The following is an 18,367-nucleotide window of genomic DNA, read 5'->3' as shown; positions in this document are numbered from 1 at the left end:
TATATATTTTTGTTTGTCAACTAAATTACCATATACCAAATGATGTTGTGCCTTTCTTGTCACTCATCACGTGATGCCCTAATCATCTTCATTATGTATAATTTTTCTTAAGAAACAAGTATCTGATTTAGTTTGTAGGTTTCAGACCTTATAATTAAGTTATTTAATTATTATATAATTATGAGAATTTACTATCAAATTAATTTTATATGATTAATTAATTTTATATTGGCAATGGACATAGTTTTATGTTTTTAATATGAGATTGATTTAGTATCAATGGATAAAATTTTATTTTTTAACTCAAACCTAAGTAGACACTCGATTATACGTGTTAATCTTAAGTTTCTATGGATACATGGCTATATTGTTTTAGAATTTGAAGTTGTAATTTTAATTTAATTATGTATAGGCATGACATTAAATCAAACAATAATATAGTACAATATATGGATCACATCATATAGTCTCATCTGTGTAATTATTGATCACTGCGAGTCTGCGCTGCTGCCTATTTGTTGGTTTCATATTTTCTAACTATTGATTAGATCTAAATCTCATTTTCTGATCTCAATTTATATCCATATTAATATATATGCTTAAGATCTAAAGTCAATTTTTAATCCTGCAAATAGTACTGCAGCAGCCACTATTGCATGCAGCTTTTATCCTATTATTAATTATAAATAAATCACAAATTTTAAAATATTTTATAAATTTAACATGATCTTTTAAATTTAATAAATATAAACTACTAGTTGTTTATAATTCGAAATACCGATGTTTTTCAGTAAAAAAATCGATTTCCGGCATTCACAATATCATTATTTATTAAAAAATTATCGGTGTTTTGGGTTACAAAAAATTAATTGATATTTTAAATTATTTAAAAATTTGATAGTATAGTAGACCCTCTAATAATTAATATTCAATTAGCTAATAATTATAATAATTAATCAAATTTAGGTAACCAACTTTAATATTATGTCTTATATAATATTCAATAAATTATTAATTTTAATAATTAATAAATTTTTAATTTACCATATACATTAATTATTAGAGGGGCGACTGTATATATTTTACTTTGTCAAAGTTGAACATTCGAGCTATAATTGTAAAACACGACAAATTCATGATTTGTTTTTAGTTACTCCTTTAGCAAATTGTACACTAAGGATTTAGAGGAAATTACACCATTTATCAAAAAAAAATGAAAATAATTACAAAAGTATATGTTGACTTTTTTTATTTACAAAAATATTAATAATATTTACAAAAGTACAAAAAAATAAAAAATAATATCAAACATACGGTGTATACTGTGGGTATAATGTTAGTATACTAATAAACTAACATTATATCAACATTGTACCAAAATTATACCAACATTATACATACTGAGATTTTATTAATATTAAATAAAAATTTACCAAAATTACATCAAATCGTATACTGAAAATTAAATTAATAATATACCAAAATTATACCATCAGTATACCAAGAGTATACAAATTTTCTAGTTCATTACCAACTATAGTGAAAAATACACATAAAAAAAATACATGTTATCAACTAGAAAATATATATAAAAATTTATAATCAATATACCAAAAATATACTGAAATTATACCAATAATAAACCAAATATTATTTTTAAATTATCTGATTTATAGTTTTAATATTTCAAAATTATACCATAATTATACCGACATTATACAAATCGTACTTTTGTAATTAATTTTCATTTTTTGATACTTTTGTAATTAATTTTAAATCAGTCGTATTTTTGTAAATAAAAAAAGTTTACAGGTACTTTTGTAAATATTTTTAAAATTTTAGGTACTTTTGTCATCGTCCCAAGGATTTAAGCGAATAAATTACAATCAAATCGCTCACATATAATCATATTCGTTTATCCCAAAGAATATACAAAAGCATTCTTCATTTTCGTTTCTGTTAGTATTTTAATATTTTCGTTCATTTCTGCTGTCAGTAAATAAAATTAAAAGACTTAATTAATAAAATTAAAATTCAATTTAGTCATTAACCTATCTTTAACATAAGTATAGATACAATTATATTTTTATAAAATTTAATGGATTGGTTAATTCAATTTATTTTGTTTATATTTATTAATATTTTAAATATTTTAAATTATTTTTTGTTTTAAAAATTAAAAGAAGTAAGAAAAAAAGATTTTTTTTAAATATACCATTAATAAAAGTAAAGAAAAATCAAATTGAATGTCAACAGATCTTATGAAAATATAATTATTCTAAATTTTGATAATTAGTCTTTTATATATGAATATAATAAGACATAATCATATTTTAATATAAAAAGGAAAATAAAGTTATGGTATATATTTAAAAATAATGACTAATTATAGTAATTAATGCTATATATATAGCAGGACATAGAAATACACCAATATAAGAGGAAATGTAAATTTATGGTAAATATATATAAATTAATTTTAGTAATTAATTTGTACATATGGTAGGATAACATTATATACTATAAAAGAAAAGACAAATAGATGATTAAAATATAAATATAAGAACAAAATTTGGTAAATTTTTTGTTTATATGGTAGGACATATAAGATTTTTTAAACTTATAGCTGTTATGATTCACAAGATCAGGAACTAGCCGAAACCAACATTTTTATGGTTTTGGATTGGTTAACCTGGTTCTAATTTTGATCGATTTTAAATTGAGTAGACCGGTTTGATTTTGGATCCAAATGCATTATAAGTACAGTAAACCCTCTGATAATTAATACTCAATAAATTAATAATTCTAATAATTAATAAAATTTTAGGGAACCAATTTGAATATTACGTCTTATAAAGTATTCAATAAATTAATATTTCTAATAATTAATAAATTTTTAGTCCACCATATATATTAATTATCAGAGGGTCGACTGTATATTTTGTTTTCAAAATTAAATTTTATCAAAGATGGAACAAGTACATTGACTAAATATTAAAAATTGAAAGTTAAATCCTAACATTTAAAATAACATGAAATAAAGACAACATTTTGACGATGCAATTTACACTGAAATAATGCATATATTCCAAATTTTCATAATATAATTTACAGCCTTTAAACTTTATTTCTTTTGAGAATATTCTATTTTCTAAATTTATATTTTAAAAATTCATAATTTTTGATGTATTAAGAGTTTTTAAATATGCGACTTCAAAATAAATTTAGATTCCTTAATCAAATCAAAGATCAACATATGCAACCAAAAAACCTAACGGATAAATTGTTTGAAACAGAACAAGAAGAAAAACTACAGCTATATATATATATATATATATATATATATATATATATATATATCTGTGTGTGTGAACGAGGTGAATTTTCGATAAAAAAACGCAAAAATTACTCTTTATGTATATCATGCTGGAATTGTTTTTAGAAAAATTAAGTCTTATTTATAGATTAAACCAATTATTTTAAGAGAAATTCTTATGTAAACTCAGTCTACCACGTCATCCGTAGACTAAGCTAATAATATCATAACACCTCATTAAAATGAGGGTATTCTTGTAATTTCAATGTTATTTGCATACACTTTTGAATAATGATATTACAAGAATACCCTCATTTTAATGAGGTGCTATGATATGATTGGTTTAGTCTACGGATAACGTGGTGGACTGAGTCTATTTAAGAATTTCTCTTATTTTAAATACATTGTGAAATATTTTAAAAATTTAGCAAATAAAATTATATTAACAGTATCATTTAATAATGTATTTTAAAGTCACGGATGGCGAGCTGAACTGATCTGTAATAATCTTATAACTTGATTCTAGATTATGTTAGGAAAATAAAAATGAAAAGAGAGAAAGAAAACAAAAATGTAAAGAGAAAGAAAAAAAGGCAATAAGGCAACAGAAAAAGATAAAAAGCTGACATCAAAAAGTAGAGACAAGTCACAAACTGAACCCATTCAAAATTAAAATACAGTTATCTTCCCTTCTCCTCCCCCATAAACAATTACTTAACCCAAATTCCATTACTCTCTGCACAAACATCATGGCCTAGCTGTTTCTTGGATCCGCAGATTCTGCTATTTTTTTTCTATTTCTTTATCCTCTCACTCGAGTTTAATTTAAAACAGTTAGCCCACAAGACATGATTTCGTTTCTCCCTAGGCTCAAACCCTTCTTCTCTGCTACACTTCTCTCATTGGGTTTCGTAGTTTTCTAGCCCTAATGCCTGTAAATCCATGGACCCTCTTTTTTCTTCTTCTATTCCATTTTTCTGTTCCAGCTTTGTCTGTAAACCCACAGGGGCAGACTCTTCTTTCTTGGAATTATAGCTTTCATGGAATGCCTCAGGTTTTGAATAATTGGGTGGCTTCTGATGAAACTCCTTGCAGTTGGTATGGAGTCGCTTGTAATTTTAACAATGAGGTTGTGTCGTTGGAGTTGAGATTCGTCGATTTGTTTGGTCAAGTTCCGACTAATTTTTCGTCGCTGTCTTCGTTGAATAAGCTGGTCTTGTCCGGAACCAACCTTACCGGTTCCATTCCGAAACAGATTGCGGAGGAACTTCCTCAATTGACTTATCTTGACTTGAGTGATAATGTCATAACAGGCGAAATTCCGAGTGAGATTTGCGGTCTTTTGAGGCTGCAAGAGCTTTATCTCAATTCGAATCAACTTACAGGGTCGATTCCGATTGAAATTGGGAATCTTACCAGTTTGAAATGGCTAGTATTGTATGATAATCAACTCGGTGGGAGCTTGCCGTATACAATCGGCAAGTTGAAGAATCTTCAAGTGATTAGAGCCGGTGGAAACAAGAATCTTGAAGGTCCATTACCTACAGAAATTGGCAACTGTAGCGATTTAGTCTTATTAGGCCTAGCTGAAACAAGCATATCTGGTTTTATTCCTTCAAGTCTTGGTCAGTTAAAGAAACTACAAACTATTGCCATTTACACTTCCCTTTTATCAGGCCAAATCCCACCCGAGCTCGGTGACTGCACCGAGCTCGAAAACATCTACCTTTACGAAAATTCACTCACCGGATCCATCCCAAAAACATTAGGCAATCTTCGAAACCTCAAGAACCTACTACTCTGGCAGAATAATTTGATCGGTGTTATTCCTCCGGAGCTCGGAAACTGCAATCAGATGCTAGTCATCGACGCATCGATGAACTCGCTGACCGGTTCAATTCCCCCCTCATTCGGCAATCTAACAGAGCTTCAAGAACTTCAACTAAGCGTTAATCAAATAACAGGGGAAATTCCAATACAGTTAGGTAACTGCCGGAAAATGACTCACATCGAGCTCGATAACAACCAAATAAGCGGCGCGATTCCTTCAGAATTGGGCAACTTATCAAACCTGACGCTACTTTTTCTCTGGCAGAACAAGATTGAAGGAAATATACCCGCCTCTATTTCTAACTGTCATAATTTAGAAGCTATTGATTTGTCTCAGAACAGCTTACTGGGACCCATTCCAGGAGGAATCTTTCAGCTGAAGCTACTCAACAAACTTTTACTCCTCTCCAACAATCTATCAGGCCAAATTCCGCCCGACATTGGTAACTGCTCGTCTCTGGTTCGGTTTCGCGCCAACGACAACAAGCTCACCGGTTCAATTCCATGGCAGATTGGGAATTTAAGCAACCTGAACTTCTTAGATCTTGGATCTAACCGTCTCACCGGTGTTATACCGGAGGCTATCTCCGATTGCCGGAATCTCACTTTCCTCGATTTGCATTCGAATTCAATCTCTGGTAACTTGCCATCAAGATTAGACCAGCTTGTTTCTCTTCAGTTACTGGATTTATCTGATAATTTAATCGAAGGCGGTTTAAGTCCAAGTCTTGGTGAGTTGAGTTCACTCACTAAACTCGTTCTTTCTAAGAACCGATTCTCAGGAGCTATTCCGGTTCAACTCGGTTCCTGCTCAAAGCTTCAGTTATTAGACCTGAGTAGCAATCAGTTTTCGGGGAATATTCCGTCAAGTTTCGGGAAGTTCCCGTCGCTGGCAATTGCTTTAAATCTGAGCTGTAATCAACTCACTGATAAAATTCCGTCAGAGTTCACGGCGTTGGGGAAACTAGGAATACTTGATCTATCACACAACCAGCTCACCGGAGATCTCACCTATATCGCGAGCTTGCAAAATCTCGTCGTCCTCAATATCTCGCACAACAATTTCTCCGGTCGCGTGCCTGAAACGCCATTCTTTTCGAAGCTTCCTCTCAGTGTTCTCAGCGGGAATCCAGACCTCTGCTTCTCCGGCAGCAATTGCGCCGGCGGAAGCAACGACAGTCAGAGCCGCATTGAACACGCGGCTGCGGCGCGTGTGGCGATGGTGGTGTTACTCTCCACAGCGTGTGTACTTCTCCTGGCGGCGCTCTACATCGTAATCGCAAGCAAAAAACAACGTGGCCACGGGTCCCACGGTGATTACGATAACGACGGCTGTGACACAGACGTTGAGATGGGACCACCGTGGGAGGTTACTTTATATCAGAAACTCGACTTGTCAATTGATGACGTGGAACGGTCACTAACAGCTAATAACATAATTGGCCGCGGAAGAACCGGCATCGTTTATAAAGTCACTCTTTATTCTGGTTTAACAGTAGCAGTTAAAAGATTTAAGGCAGGGGACAAATATTCAGCAGCAGCATTTTCGTCGGAGATTGCGACTCTGGCTAGAATCCGGCACCGGAATATCGTTCGGTTATTAGGATGGGGAGCGAACCGGAAAACTAAATTACTATTTTATGATTACATGAGTAATGGAACATTAGGTGGACTGCTACATGGAGGAAATGTTGGATTAATAGAGTGGGAAACGAGGTTTAAAATTGCATTGCGTGTTGCAGAAGGATTAGCTTATTTGCATCATGATTGTGTACCCGCGATTTTGCACCGGGATGTCAAGGCACATAATATTTTGCTCGGTGATCGATATGAGGCGTGTTTGGCGGATTTCGGGTTGGCTAGACTGGTGGAAGATGAGCCTGGCTCGTTCTCAGCTAATCCGCAGTTCGCAGGATCGTATGGGTACATTGCGCCTGGTGAGTTTTTTCAATGCTATCGAGTTATGATTCATCTATAATGCACGGAAACTTATCGAATACTATGTTAAGTTTCACATTTTAATGTTTTAGTTCCAATGCAATATATATTTTTATGTTAATTTGATTTTACTGTGATTGCAGAATATGCTAGTATGCTCAAGATTACAGAGAAGAGCGATGTTTATAGCTACGGAGTTGTTGTTTTAGAGATACTAACGGGAAAACAGCCCGTGGATGCATCAATTGGCGACGGGCAACATGTAATAGAATGGGTAAGAGAGCAGCTAAAGAGCAAAAAAGATCCGGTGGAAATACTTGATCCGAAACTACAAGGTCATCCTGATACACAAATACAAGAAATGTTACAAACACTTGGTATTTCTCTACTTTGTACCAGCAATAAGCCGGAGGATCGCCCGACAATGAAAGACGTGGCTGCATTGTTGAGAGAAATTCGAAATGAAGCTTCCACAGGAAGTGAAGCCCATAAGCAGCCGACCACCAAAACAACAGAAACTCCGATGCATACGTCATCCTCTGTGACCCCTGCGCAATTGCTAATGCTTCAAGGAGGATCTTCGCGTTGTTCACTTGCTTATTCGTCATCATCGGCTAGTTACGATCCGAAAAACCAATAAAACCTTCACCTGTTGTCTTAGAATAGAGAATTACATGATTGATGATCCCCACATATATAAATTGTTTAATTACTTCACAAAAATGTCAGCAAGTTGGATTTTTGGAATTAGAATCAAGCATATGCAGTGAATAATGTGGTTATTGTATACTTTTGTCTTTCGGAAAAAGATGAAATTAATCAGCACAAAAAAGCTCTAATTGGAGACTATTATTAGACTATGCAGCACGAAAACGAAACATTCACCTAAAATTATTGATACGAAACATATCAATTTTAATTAGATTTTTGTATGAACAGAAGAAAAGAGTAATGTAAATGAAGACTTGATATAAGTGGGGGAGGCAGACAGGTAATAGAACCGTTGATTGAGATTGAAAACAACATTTTAGTAGCTTGTCCGATTAGCAGTTGGCCCATAATTCCATCTATTTTTGCTGTCTTTCTCTTCCTCACGTGGTGGGTACATAAACTGCATTTCCGCTCATAAATCATTTTATATTTACTTAATCATTGGAAAAATATCTCATATGGCTCAAATTTTTGAAATTGTCAATTTTAGTCTGTTGTTTAATTTTTAATTTTAATTACCGTCATTTATTTAAATTAAAATGGAAAAGAATTCAAATATTTAGATTTTTTCACTATAATTTGGCTACATTTGAAACTGAAAATTGAACTATAAATCAAATTAACAATTTTAAAAATACAAAAAATCAAAAAGATAAAATATCTTTAAATTATTAAGACTTTTAAAATTAACACAAATAATGACATAGGTTCAGTTTCAATATTTGTTAAGTTATAGTGGTTTTTATTTTAGCAAATATTCAGTAAAAATAATTTTTCATTCATGTAAAATCAAGAAGTTCGTGTCATGTCATATAAAATAAATTAATACAAAATATTTTAGTTTGATACAATTAAAATTGAATTTTTATTTCTTACATACAAATTATAACTCAAATTATATAAGCGCTAACATTTTATCTCCCCAATTATCAAAAAGAAAAGTGATGATTTTTTAAATATTCCATAGAAAGCGATTTTACTTTTTCTCAAAAAAGAAAAGAAAAGGATTTTACTATTGTTATAAATTAAAGAAAGGGGACTATTTTGGGAGATAAAGAACTTAAGGTACTTTTAGAGTAAATTACCCTTCGAATACAATTAAAAATTTAAAACAATTACTTGTTCTGTAAATTAAATCGAATTGATCAAGAACAGAAAAATTAGAAGAGCTTGGAGCTTTGGTTTATTGAGATTAATAATAAAACAGGGAAATATGGGTGTTGAGATTAAAGGAGAAATCGAGAAAGTGAATGGTAAAGAACTGAGTTACAACGAGTTTGTCGATAGATATTTAGCAAAGAACCAACCAGTTGTGCTAACGGGTCTCATGGATAACTGGAGAGCTTGCAAAGATTGGGTCATTGATGATGACGCTCCAAATCTTCATTTCTTCTCCACCCATTTCGGTAAATCCAAAGTTCAGGTTAGGACCCGGGTTTTTCAGTTTCTTCTTTATTTTAATTGGAATGAAATTGTTTTTTTTTTTATTTTTAAAGTTGGGATTTTTATAGGTTGCGAATTGTGGGACTAGAGAATTTAGTGATCAGAAGAGAGTTGAAATGACTGTTTCTGAGTTTATTGAGCATTGGATTGAGTTTAATAATGCATCAAGTGTCGAGGGTAATGAGAATTCTTTGCTGTATTTGAAGGACTGGCATTTTGTAAAGGTACTGAATTTTATGTTCAGTTTATTCTTGTTTTTGCCATCTTAGTTTTTTTAGGGTTAGTTTGTTTTGTGGAGATGGAATTTAGTTCGATTAAGAAGAGGATGTGAGAGATTTTTATGTAGGCATTTTGTTTTTATTTATCTTCTATGAATTTGCATTACTTACATTCTTCTTTAGCCGGACTCGGCCCCTATCTTGATGTGGTATTCTCGTGGCTGAAGTGCAAAGTTGCATAGCAGCCTATTTGTGGCCAGGAAGGCAAGTTTATACCGTTACGTTCACGGCAAAAATGGGCAATATGATTTAGTAATGCATTTTTGTGGTGCTTGTTTTAGTTAATAGGAATATCGAGAACCTTTTAGAAGATACTTTGTTGCCAGATTCAAGTAAACCTTAGAAGAATTTGATGATCACCCTTGTACAATAAAATAGATATTTGCGAGGAGCTAGTAATTTTTCCATTCATCAGATGTTGTTCAAAGTGCATGTGTTAGATAATTGACGATTCAATGTTCACGCATTTCCTCTTATTTTCTTTCGTCTTGATTCTCAGGAATACCCAGAATATGTAGCATACAGAACCCCACTATTTTTTTCTGATGATTGGCTCAACCTATATCTTGACCATCATCGGATGCATAAGAATCCTGATGTATATCAAGAGAGCAATGAAATTTGTTGCTCTGACTATCGTTTTGTTTATATGGGAGCAAAAGGTCTGAGGATATATGTGATGGACTCTCTTACATTTCTTGATAGTTACATCGCCGAATCTGCACTTCCTTTATGGACATCTACTTTTGAATTTGGTTTAATTGAACATTGAACATGAATAACACATGTGCTTTTTCACTTATCTGTGCAGGATCTTGGACTCCTCTTCATGCAGATGTTTTTAGGTCATACAGTTGGTCAGCAAATATATGTGGAAAAAAGAAATGGGTTTTTCTGTCTCCTTCTCAATGTCATCTTGTATATGACAGGTATGCATGTCTACTTGTTTTATATGGGTAAAGTTCAGTTCTTTATTTCTACCCAGTCAGCAGGCATAAGACATGCTATGCAATACATTGCCTAAGGCTTTTAGTGTGTTTTTTTTTGCCATTGATAAAAAAGAGAATAAATTTTCCTTATGCCTGCGTCTCCACTGATCCAGGAACATGAAGAATACAGTTTATAACATTTTTGATGATGTTAGTGAAACACAATTTCCGGGATTTAAGAAAGTAAGAGGCTGTTCTGTATCTTTGTATTGTACTTTCTCAACTCTTACTATTGTGTTTAAACGTCTGTCTCCTATCATGGGCTTAGGCTATCTGGTTGGAGTGTATTCAGAATCAAAATGAAATTATCTTTGTGCCTAGCGGATGGTATCACCAAGTTCATAATCTGGTATCTTACTTCCTTTATTGTATTCATTTTTGTTCATAAACACATACACATATGACTCTGGCTGCAATGCTTTTTTCCCTCTAACTATGGAGTATGGAAGTTATTAATACTTAGAGGAAGAATCTCTTCGCTTTAAGCCTTTTACTTTAAAACCTAATGTCTGATAGGATATATGAAATATGCCATATGAAGGTTCATTTGCATGTGCTTTTCTCATTATATGTTGCATGCTAAGGCATATGGGATGAAAAATTTGATTTCTGTTTACTCACATTAGCTAAGGAATTATGGTTATATTAATTCATATTAATGTTTCTGTAACATGCGTTTATGATCTTTTCAGGAAGATACAATATCAATAAACCACAATTGGTTCAATGCATATAACCTTTCTTGGGTGGTAAGCCAATTTGTGTAGTTCGTTAGAGAAAGATACAATTGAATAACCTATCTTGGGTGGTACGTAAAAGTAGTTTATGAGAGAAAGATACACTCGAATAACCTTTCTTGATTTTGTAATCCTTCAGTGGGATCTGCTTTTGAGAGACTACAGGGAGGCGAAGGAGTACATAGAGGACATCAAGGATATATGCGATGATTTTGAAGGCGTCTGTCAACGCAATCTTGCAGCTAATACAGGTATCCTGAAACATATCATTTGGAATTCTGTGATTAGTTCGAAACTTCTTCTGGTTTCTTAAATTCTGAACTCAGTAGATTGCACATTCCTCTTTTTAAGAAGGTGAATAAATATTGGTTTGTGCGAAGCTGCGAGTAAACCTTGTAATATCTATAGATTATTCATTTATTAATGTGTTTACAGGCATGAACTTCACCGATTTCTTGATCTTCCTTGCACGCTTCTTCTTGGCGAACGTGGTCCAACTCTACGGTCAACACGGGAACAATGAAATTGCAAACTGCAAATCATCCAAAATGACTCAGCAATTAGCTGTTAATTTAGCATCTATACAGGAAATTGTACACAGAATGAGGTCTATCGAAGGTGTTCAGGGAAACGATAGGTTCTTGGATATGAAGAAAATTTTGAATGATCCAAAGTTTGTTAAACAGTGCAGTGACATGGGAAGGATATATAGTATGATACATGAACAACAACAACAAGAGAGTAGGAATAGAGACGCAGAGGAAGTTTTGGCAGCTGATTTTATGGAGTGCTGCAGCTCTTCAGTTTGTACACTTGATGACTTTGTTAAATTTGTAGACTTTATTTTAGCAAAATTTGGTAACTTTTGAAGAGTTGATTTTAGCTGATGAAGTCATTGTAGAGTATTTTGTCCATCTTTTTTGAATGAAAGAAAGAAAAATTAGAGGTTGTGATTTTTTTATGGCATTATCAACGGTTGATTCTGCAGTCCTATAATTGGTAATTATGGCCCTTCCTATTCTTAGCCCTTGGGGATGGCTTTTCCTATTCTTACCCTTGGAGTAAGAGACGGTATGTCTTGCAAAAAGAATTATGAACTTTAATATGGTTATAATTATAACATGAATTTTAAATTTGATAAAATCACTTATCAATTTTTTTTGTTGAAAAAAAATGTTGATGTTGCTGCTGGAACAATATATATTCTGGTATCTACATCAGCAGTTTTTCAACGAAATATAACTCGACGTTCCAATTAGCCAAAATATAAAAGCTAGTTATTTATTTGTCAAGTTTTAAAGTTCATGTAACTATAAAAGGGTTAATTGCAAATTAAATCACGAACTTTATTCTAATTTTCAATTACAACACAAACTTTAAAACTTGGCAATGTCAGTAACTCACTTTTATTTTTTGGTAAATTAGTACACCGACCAATCATCCAACGACACGTACCTTTTGCAAAAACAGAATTGAAGTGCCAAAATCATTGAACAAACCACGCTAATATAACGTACCTAATCATTTAATAGAAAGCATTAATAAAATGCAGTACAATCAAATTGTAGAGGAAGAATGCGAGTTAGAGAGACCGCTTGAGAAGCCCCACTTGCATAAGTAAAATTTATAAGAAATTCTAGATAATGACAATTTATCTTCGTCAACTTTACTGATTTATAGAGACTTTCAATAAAAGAAAGAAACACCTATATTAATTTTGGATGAGAATTTTTTTTTAAAATATGATAAATAAATTACATAAAATAATTATTAAAATATATTTATTACAACTTGTTTTGTTATCTTTATTTTCATATTAAAAAATTCCTTCAAGTAGACTAATTTTTTAAATTTATTATTGCGAAGAATCATAGTCAACAATAATAATTAAAATTTAAAGAAAATAGCTAGTATGTGCTACAAATGCGTGAATTTAATAAATACACAATACTCCTTTAAAAAAGGCCAAATGAAAACAAAAGGTCAAATTTTTCATAAAGTTTCACAAAAGTTCAAATTTATCCAATTTGTCATGAAACGCAAAATTTCATTTCAATTATATTCAACTACACAAATTTGCTTATGCGGCGCTGATGTGTGGCATTGCCACACTAGCGCCATGTAGGCGCCACATGAGCAAAATTATATAGTTGGACATTATTGAAAGGTAATCATGTGTTTCAGGATATATTGAATAAAATTGAAAGGTTTGAACTTTCGTGAAATTTTCATGAAAGATTTGGCCTTTTTTGGTTATTTGGCATAAAAAAATTGCAATAATTAAATTTTTGTCCGTCAATAATATTTTTTTTAATATTTATATTAATTGAATATGGTATAATTTGGCTTGGAATTTAAAATCTATTTTGGAAAAATAGACTGTTAATCGTTGAACCAATAATCTCTTAAGAAACTTATGATGAAAAATTTGGTAAAGTAACGAAACTATAGGGCCAAATTGGAAGTTTTTCTAAAACCAAAAGTCTCATTAGGAAGCTCATCAGCGTGTGTATGCCACGTGGCGTGGTAAACACACCCGCATTCTTAATCCATATTTCCAACAGACAGTGCAAAACAGTATTTTCCAATTTCAATCAGGAAACTATAAACTTTAACTATAAATCTGTTCTGTTTCAGAAACGATTCAAACATAAAATTTCAATTTTTACATAGAAAACTTTAAAATAACACCGTTTTACTGTGTCCGAGTATCTCCTTAGCCTGTGTCCGTGCTAACTATTCAGCAGCTCCAAGAATTAATCTTTTTGTATCTGTTTACACTGGCCCAAAAAGAGCTCATATGGGCTAATTCGGGTTTTTGAGCCCAAAAGCCATTTATTTATCTTGTTCAGTTATTATCTTATTTTCAGTTATTATCTTTTTAATTAGCTTAGTATTTATCTAAATAAGAGATTGTATCTCATTAAACTAGATTTTCTATTTTAGGGTTTGTCCCCTATAAATAGCTAGCTTTAGTTTTGTATTTTCGACAACTCAAATTATCAATCAAACACAAACTTCAAAGCCCTGCGCTTTTCTATCTCCAACCCCCGCGGTTGGTTAATTTAGGAGTAGGAGTAGTTCAAACAATAATCTCGCCTGGGTTTCTTAACCTCAAGATTAATGTTTTAATTTAAATAAATCAAACCCTGTTCAACTTTTCAAACCGAACCGGTTAAAGCATCGATCCACACAGTACCCCCTATAAATTCAAAGATTCGAGTTTGGAAATATTTCCACGCGAACATCTTTTGGCGACTCCACTGGGGACGCGTTTATGGTGAGCACAAAAACCGGAACGGCGAAGGAAAGTTACAGGTGCACTTGTTAACATAGCCGAGTCCAATCCGAAGTAGGTCGCACGTCGTCAGGCGATTCAAACTCAGGCTTGGAGGCGATCATGACCAAGGGTGACAAGTCAGGGTTACAGCTGCCTGGGGACATACGCACCCCCCGCTGAAACAATGACCGTCGAGTTACAGCCGCATGGGGACATACGCACCCCCCGCTAGGACAAAGACAGTCAACCTCGTAGCCAAGTATCCAGACCAAGTACATGAGGAGGAGACAAATGATAATGTCCGCGACCTACCTCCCACTCGTCCCTCAAAGTCACGTGCCGGTTTCATTAGTGATGAGATAGCCCAAAAAATCGGCGGGTACTTGATGGGCGATTAATCAGATGGGTGAGGCCATCAAAACAATGATGAATGGTCACACGCTCATTCAAAGGGAGATAAAGGAGGATCTTGGTAGCTTAACAAGTGTTCATAAAATCATTGGTGGAAGTTTTTTCAGGGCGATATATCGTCGAGACTGCCAATAGAGTGGCCGAGTTGCCCCAAACATCGAATAGATTTGGTGTTCAAGGGGTATTGGCCAAACAAGGGCATCAACCGAACATGTTCGGCATCCAAATGGGTCAATGAGTATTTTGAATCACCCATATGCCGAGTCTTCATATAGGGGTGAGTATGTTGGGTACTAGAGGTTCTAATCTGAAGAAGGTTGCGCATCGTCGGGCGATTCAAACTCAGGCTTGGAGGAGATCATGACAAAAGGTGACAAGTCAGGGTTACAGCTGCATGGGGACCTATGCACCCCCCGCTAGAACAATGATTGTCGAGTTACAGCCGCATGGGGACTTACGCACCCCCCGCTGGGACAAAGACCGTCGACCTCGTAGTCGAGCATCCAAAACAAGTACATGAGGAGACAAATGACTATGTCCGCGACCTACCTACCACTCGATGCTCAAGGTCACGTGCCGATTTCATAAGTGTGATAGCCCAAAAAATCGGCGGGTACTTGATGAGTGATGAATCAAGTGGGTGAGACCACCAAAATAATGATGGGTGATTACACGATCATTCAAATGGAGATAATGGCGAGTACTAGTATCTCAATCGTTGGTGAAAGTCTTGTCAGGGCAACGTATCATCAAGGATGCCAGTACAAGGGCCGAGTTGCCTCAAACATCGAATGGACTCAAGAGTCCATGGGGTGTTGGTTGAGCAAGGGCAACAACCCAACAAGTTTGACATCCAAAATTGGTTAGTGAATATTTGCATTCGCCCTTATACCGATTCTTCATAGAGGGGCGAGTATAATAGGTACAAGAGGGAGAGTACCAAGTTCTCAACCCCCAAGTCTCCAGGTGTCGAGTCCTTGGCCTTCAAATCTTTAGATGCTGAGTACTACACTAATTATTCGGCGTTGGGCGAATCTAAATGTTGAGGGCACGATCAGTCACTATCCACCTTGATGGGTCCTTTCAAGTTGACCACGTCGGTGATCATTCAAAATGAAGTCGATAGAGGGTGATCCATATACCTTTTGGCGAAGTGGGTTGCACGTTGTCAGGTAATCCATATACCTTTAGGCGAGTCAAGAGCTGAGGGCATGACGAAAGTCTTGTTAGGGTAACATGTTGTCAAGATTGCCAATAGAAGGGCCGAGTTGCCCCAAACACCAAATAGACTCGGAGTCCAAGGGGTATCGGCTAAATGAGGGCAACATCCAAACAAGTTCGGCGTCCAAAACAAGTCAAAATGCCGAGGGGCATAGCCAATTGTCATTCGCTTGGTGAGTCCTTCTAAATTGATTCTTTGAAATTTGGGCGATCTAGTGGGTGATTACTTTGTATGGCGAGGTGGTTGAGCATCTCTTTAAAGGAGGTTACATTGAGGGACTTGTCTTCTTCAAACTTTAGAGGGAGAGTATTATCAATCTCGATAGAGGGCGAACACCAAGCCCTTGGTACCCCAACAAAGGGTGAGTACCACGTCCTCAGCCTTCTGAGCCCTCATTTTTTGAGTATACTTTAATTTCAAGAGGGCGAGTATTATCAACCCCCAGAAGGCAAGTATCAACAGTATCAGTAGAGGGTGAGCATTATGAGCACCAACAAAGGGCGAGTCATGACACTAAGGTTTTGATCTTATCCAATTCCTTTTGCAACAAGACATGTCAAAGGGCGATTCATGATGGCGATGTAATCGCCCCATACGCTGAGCTTTCTAAGATCAAAAAGTAATGGCAACATCGGTCGCCCAACACCATGGTAACGTTTGGTGTACAACCAAGTGCCCATCCATGAGGGTGATTTTGATGAGATAGCCTTTCGGTACCAACGGCCGATTGAAAGTTGTATGGGTTGTCATGCTATTTGGGTTGCAAAATGTCAAGATTACTTGTATGCGATTAAGATGCTGGGGTGTATGTTGTGGCGAGACATAAGGCCTTGAGATTCATGTTGTTGATTCCTTGGGTATATTTTATTGTGTCCTTTGCTATGGCGATTCCATATTGGTTATTAAGTAGGTGATGGGCGATCTTTAAGGGTGAACCAAAATATTGGGGGCACGAGCAATCCCTAGCCGAGTAGTTAAACCAAGACGGTGTGAAAGTGACCGACCGAAGTTAGACGAGTCCAAATGTCGAGGTCACATAAATTGAATGTCTGAATGGAGGTTACATATGCGAACTTGTCTTCTTTAGCAATCAAAGGGCGAGTACAATGAAGCATGGATGAAGAGATTTACTTGGGTAACAACCAAACTCTTTGCTCGGCCATAATGAATCGCCTATGACATTAAATTTTTGGTTTATGATTGATTATAAGTGAGATTGAATTTTGGTTTAAATGACAATGATTTGATCGGCCAATCATTGATAATTAAAGATATCAATGTCAAGAGATGTGGCCGATTAAAGAGTATTTTGAACGTATAAAAATGACAACACGCATTTCATGACAAACATGGCCGATTAATGCATTGTCAAAATTGACATAATGGTTGGAATATATGATGATCGGCTAGACACATAAGCATGGAAAATATGTATTGGCATTTGGCAGAGTGAAAAGAACTAATAGATGTGTTGGCTAAATTGTTAACCAATCAACATTTATAAGGTGGCATATGGACTTCATTGATGGTATAGATTGAATGACATGGGCGAGAAAATGGTTGTGAAAGTGGGAATCATCATTTACTTATCTTCTTGGTCAAAATACATGAAAGATGTAAACTGATTATACCATATAGTGGACTTATTGGGCCGATTAGAAAGCTACCCATGTTGCTCGCCTCTCCAATTACAAAAGAAAAAATTCAAGTACTAAAGTGGGCCAACACATAACCATACATGGCGATCAATTTGGCCGATCATGGTATTTGTGATGAAAAATTGCATAGATCGGCCACTAAAACTGTGTTGTGACCAAGTAAAATATAGATCGCCGATTTATTGTTCTAAAAATTGGATCGGCTAAAATTATTCGGTCTAAATGACCGATTGTCGATTAAAATATAAATTAAATTTAATCGTTGCTTTCAAGGAACGTTACGAAAATACGTCTCTTCACCTTACTTGACATCCAGCTAAAAAGACGTAGGGGGCATTGTTTACACTGACCCAAAAAGAGCTCATATGGGCTAATTCGGGTTTTTGAGCCCAAAAGCCATTTATTTATCTTGTTCAGTTATTATCTTATTTTCAGTCATTATCTTTTTAATTAGCTTAGTATTTATCTAAATAAGAGATTGTATCTCATTAAACTAGATTTTCTATTTTAGGGTTGTCCCCTATAAATAGCTAGCTTTAGGTTTGTATTTTCGA

General features: G+C 34.4%; 2 protein-coding genes across 3 annotated transcripts; both read left to right on the top strand.

Annotated features, from left to right (window-relative positions):
• The first annotated feature begins 3,939 nt into the window (after positions 1-3,939).
• LOC126673330 (leucine-rich repeat receptor-like serine/threonine-protein kinase RGI4) lies at positions 3,940-7,884 on the top strand. Its single transcript, XM_050367428.2, has 2 exons — positions 3,940-7,083; positions 7,228-7,884. The coding sequence occupies exons 1-2, from the start codon at positions 4,245-4,247 to the stop codon at positions 7,722-7,724; spliced, it is 3,336 nt and encodes a 1,111-aa protein (XP_050223385.1). The 5' UTR covers positions 3,940-4,244; the 3' UTR covers positions 7,725-7,884.
• Positions 7,885-8,914: 1,030 nt separating this feature from the next.
• On the top strand, positions 8,915-12,198 carry LOC126675265 (arginine-specific demethylase JMJ20). Of its 2 annotated transcripts, XM_050369876.2 has the most exons (9): positions 8,915-9,218; positions 9,307-9,462; positions 10,016-10,178; positions 10,328-10,445; positions 10,619-10,688; positions 10,774-10,854; positions 11,198-11,254; positions 11,382-11,493; positions 11,678-12,198. In XM_050369876.2, exons 1-9 carry the CDS (start codon positions 9,009-9,011, stop codon positions 12,109-12,111), a joined length of 1,401 nt encoding a protein of 466 aa, XP_050225833.1. In that variant the 5' UTR covers positions 8,915-9,008; the 3' UTR covers positions 12,112-12,198. The 2 variants fall into 2 exon arrangements, with proteins under 2 accessions (XP_050225833.1, XP_050225834.1); XM_050369877.2 differs by lacking the exon at positions 9,307-9,462.
• Positions 12,199-18,367: the final 6,169 nt, after the last annotated feature.

Source organism: Mercurialis annua, linkage group LG3 (assembly GCF_937616625.2).
Source record: "Mercurialis annua linkage group LG3, ddMerAnnu1.2, whole genome shotgun sequence".
NCBI classification, from domain to species: domain Eukaryota; kingdom Viridiplantae; phylum Streptophyta; class Magnoliopsida; order Malpighiales; family Euphorbiaceae; genus Mercurialis; species Mercurialis annua.
The sequence above is the reverse complement of the archived record's forward strand: the minus strand, read 5'-3'. Positions and strand labels throughout refer to the sequence as shown.

Excerpts from the sequence above, each read along its gene's own strand:
- LOC126673330 (XM_050367428.2), top strand. The coding sequence starts at position 4,245 with ATGCCTGTAAATCCATGGACCCTCTTTTTTCTTCTTCTATTCCATTTT. Across the intron at positions 7,084-7,227 it reads GTATGGGTACATTGCGCCTG|AATATGCTAGTATGCTCAAG; the intron begins GTGAGTTTTTTC and ends CTGTGATTGCAG.
- LOC126675265 (XM_050369876.2), top strand. The coding sequence starts at position 9,009 with ATGGGTGTTGAGATTAAAGGAGAAATCGAGAAAGTGAATGGTAAAGAA. Across the intron at positions 9,219-9,306 it reads TCGGTAAATCCAAAGTTCAG|GTTGCGAATTGTGGGACTAG; the intron begins GTTAGGACCCGG and ends GGATTTTTATAG. Across the intron at positions 11,255-11,381 it reads CATATAACCTTTCTTGGGTG|TGGGATCTGCTTTTGAGAGA; the intron begins GTAAGCCAATTT and ends GTAATCCTTCAG.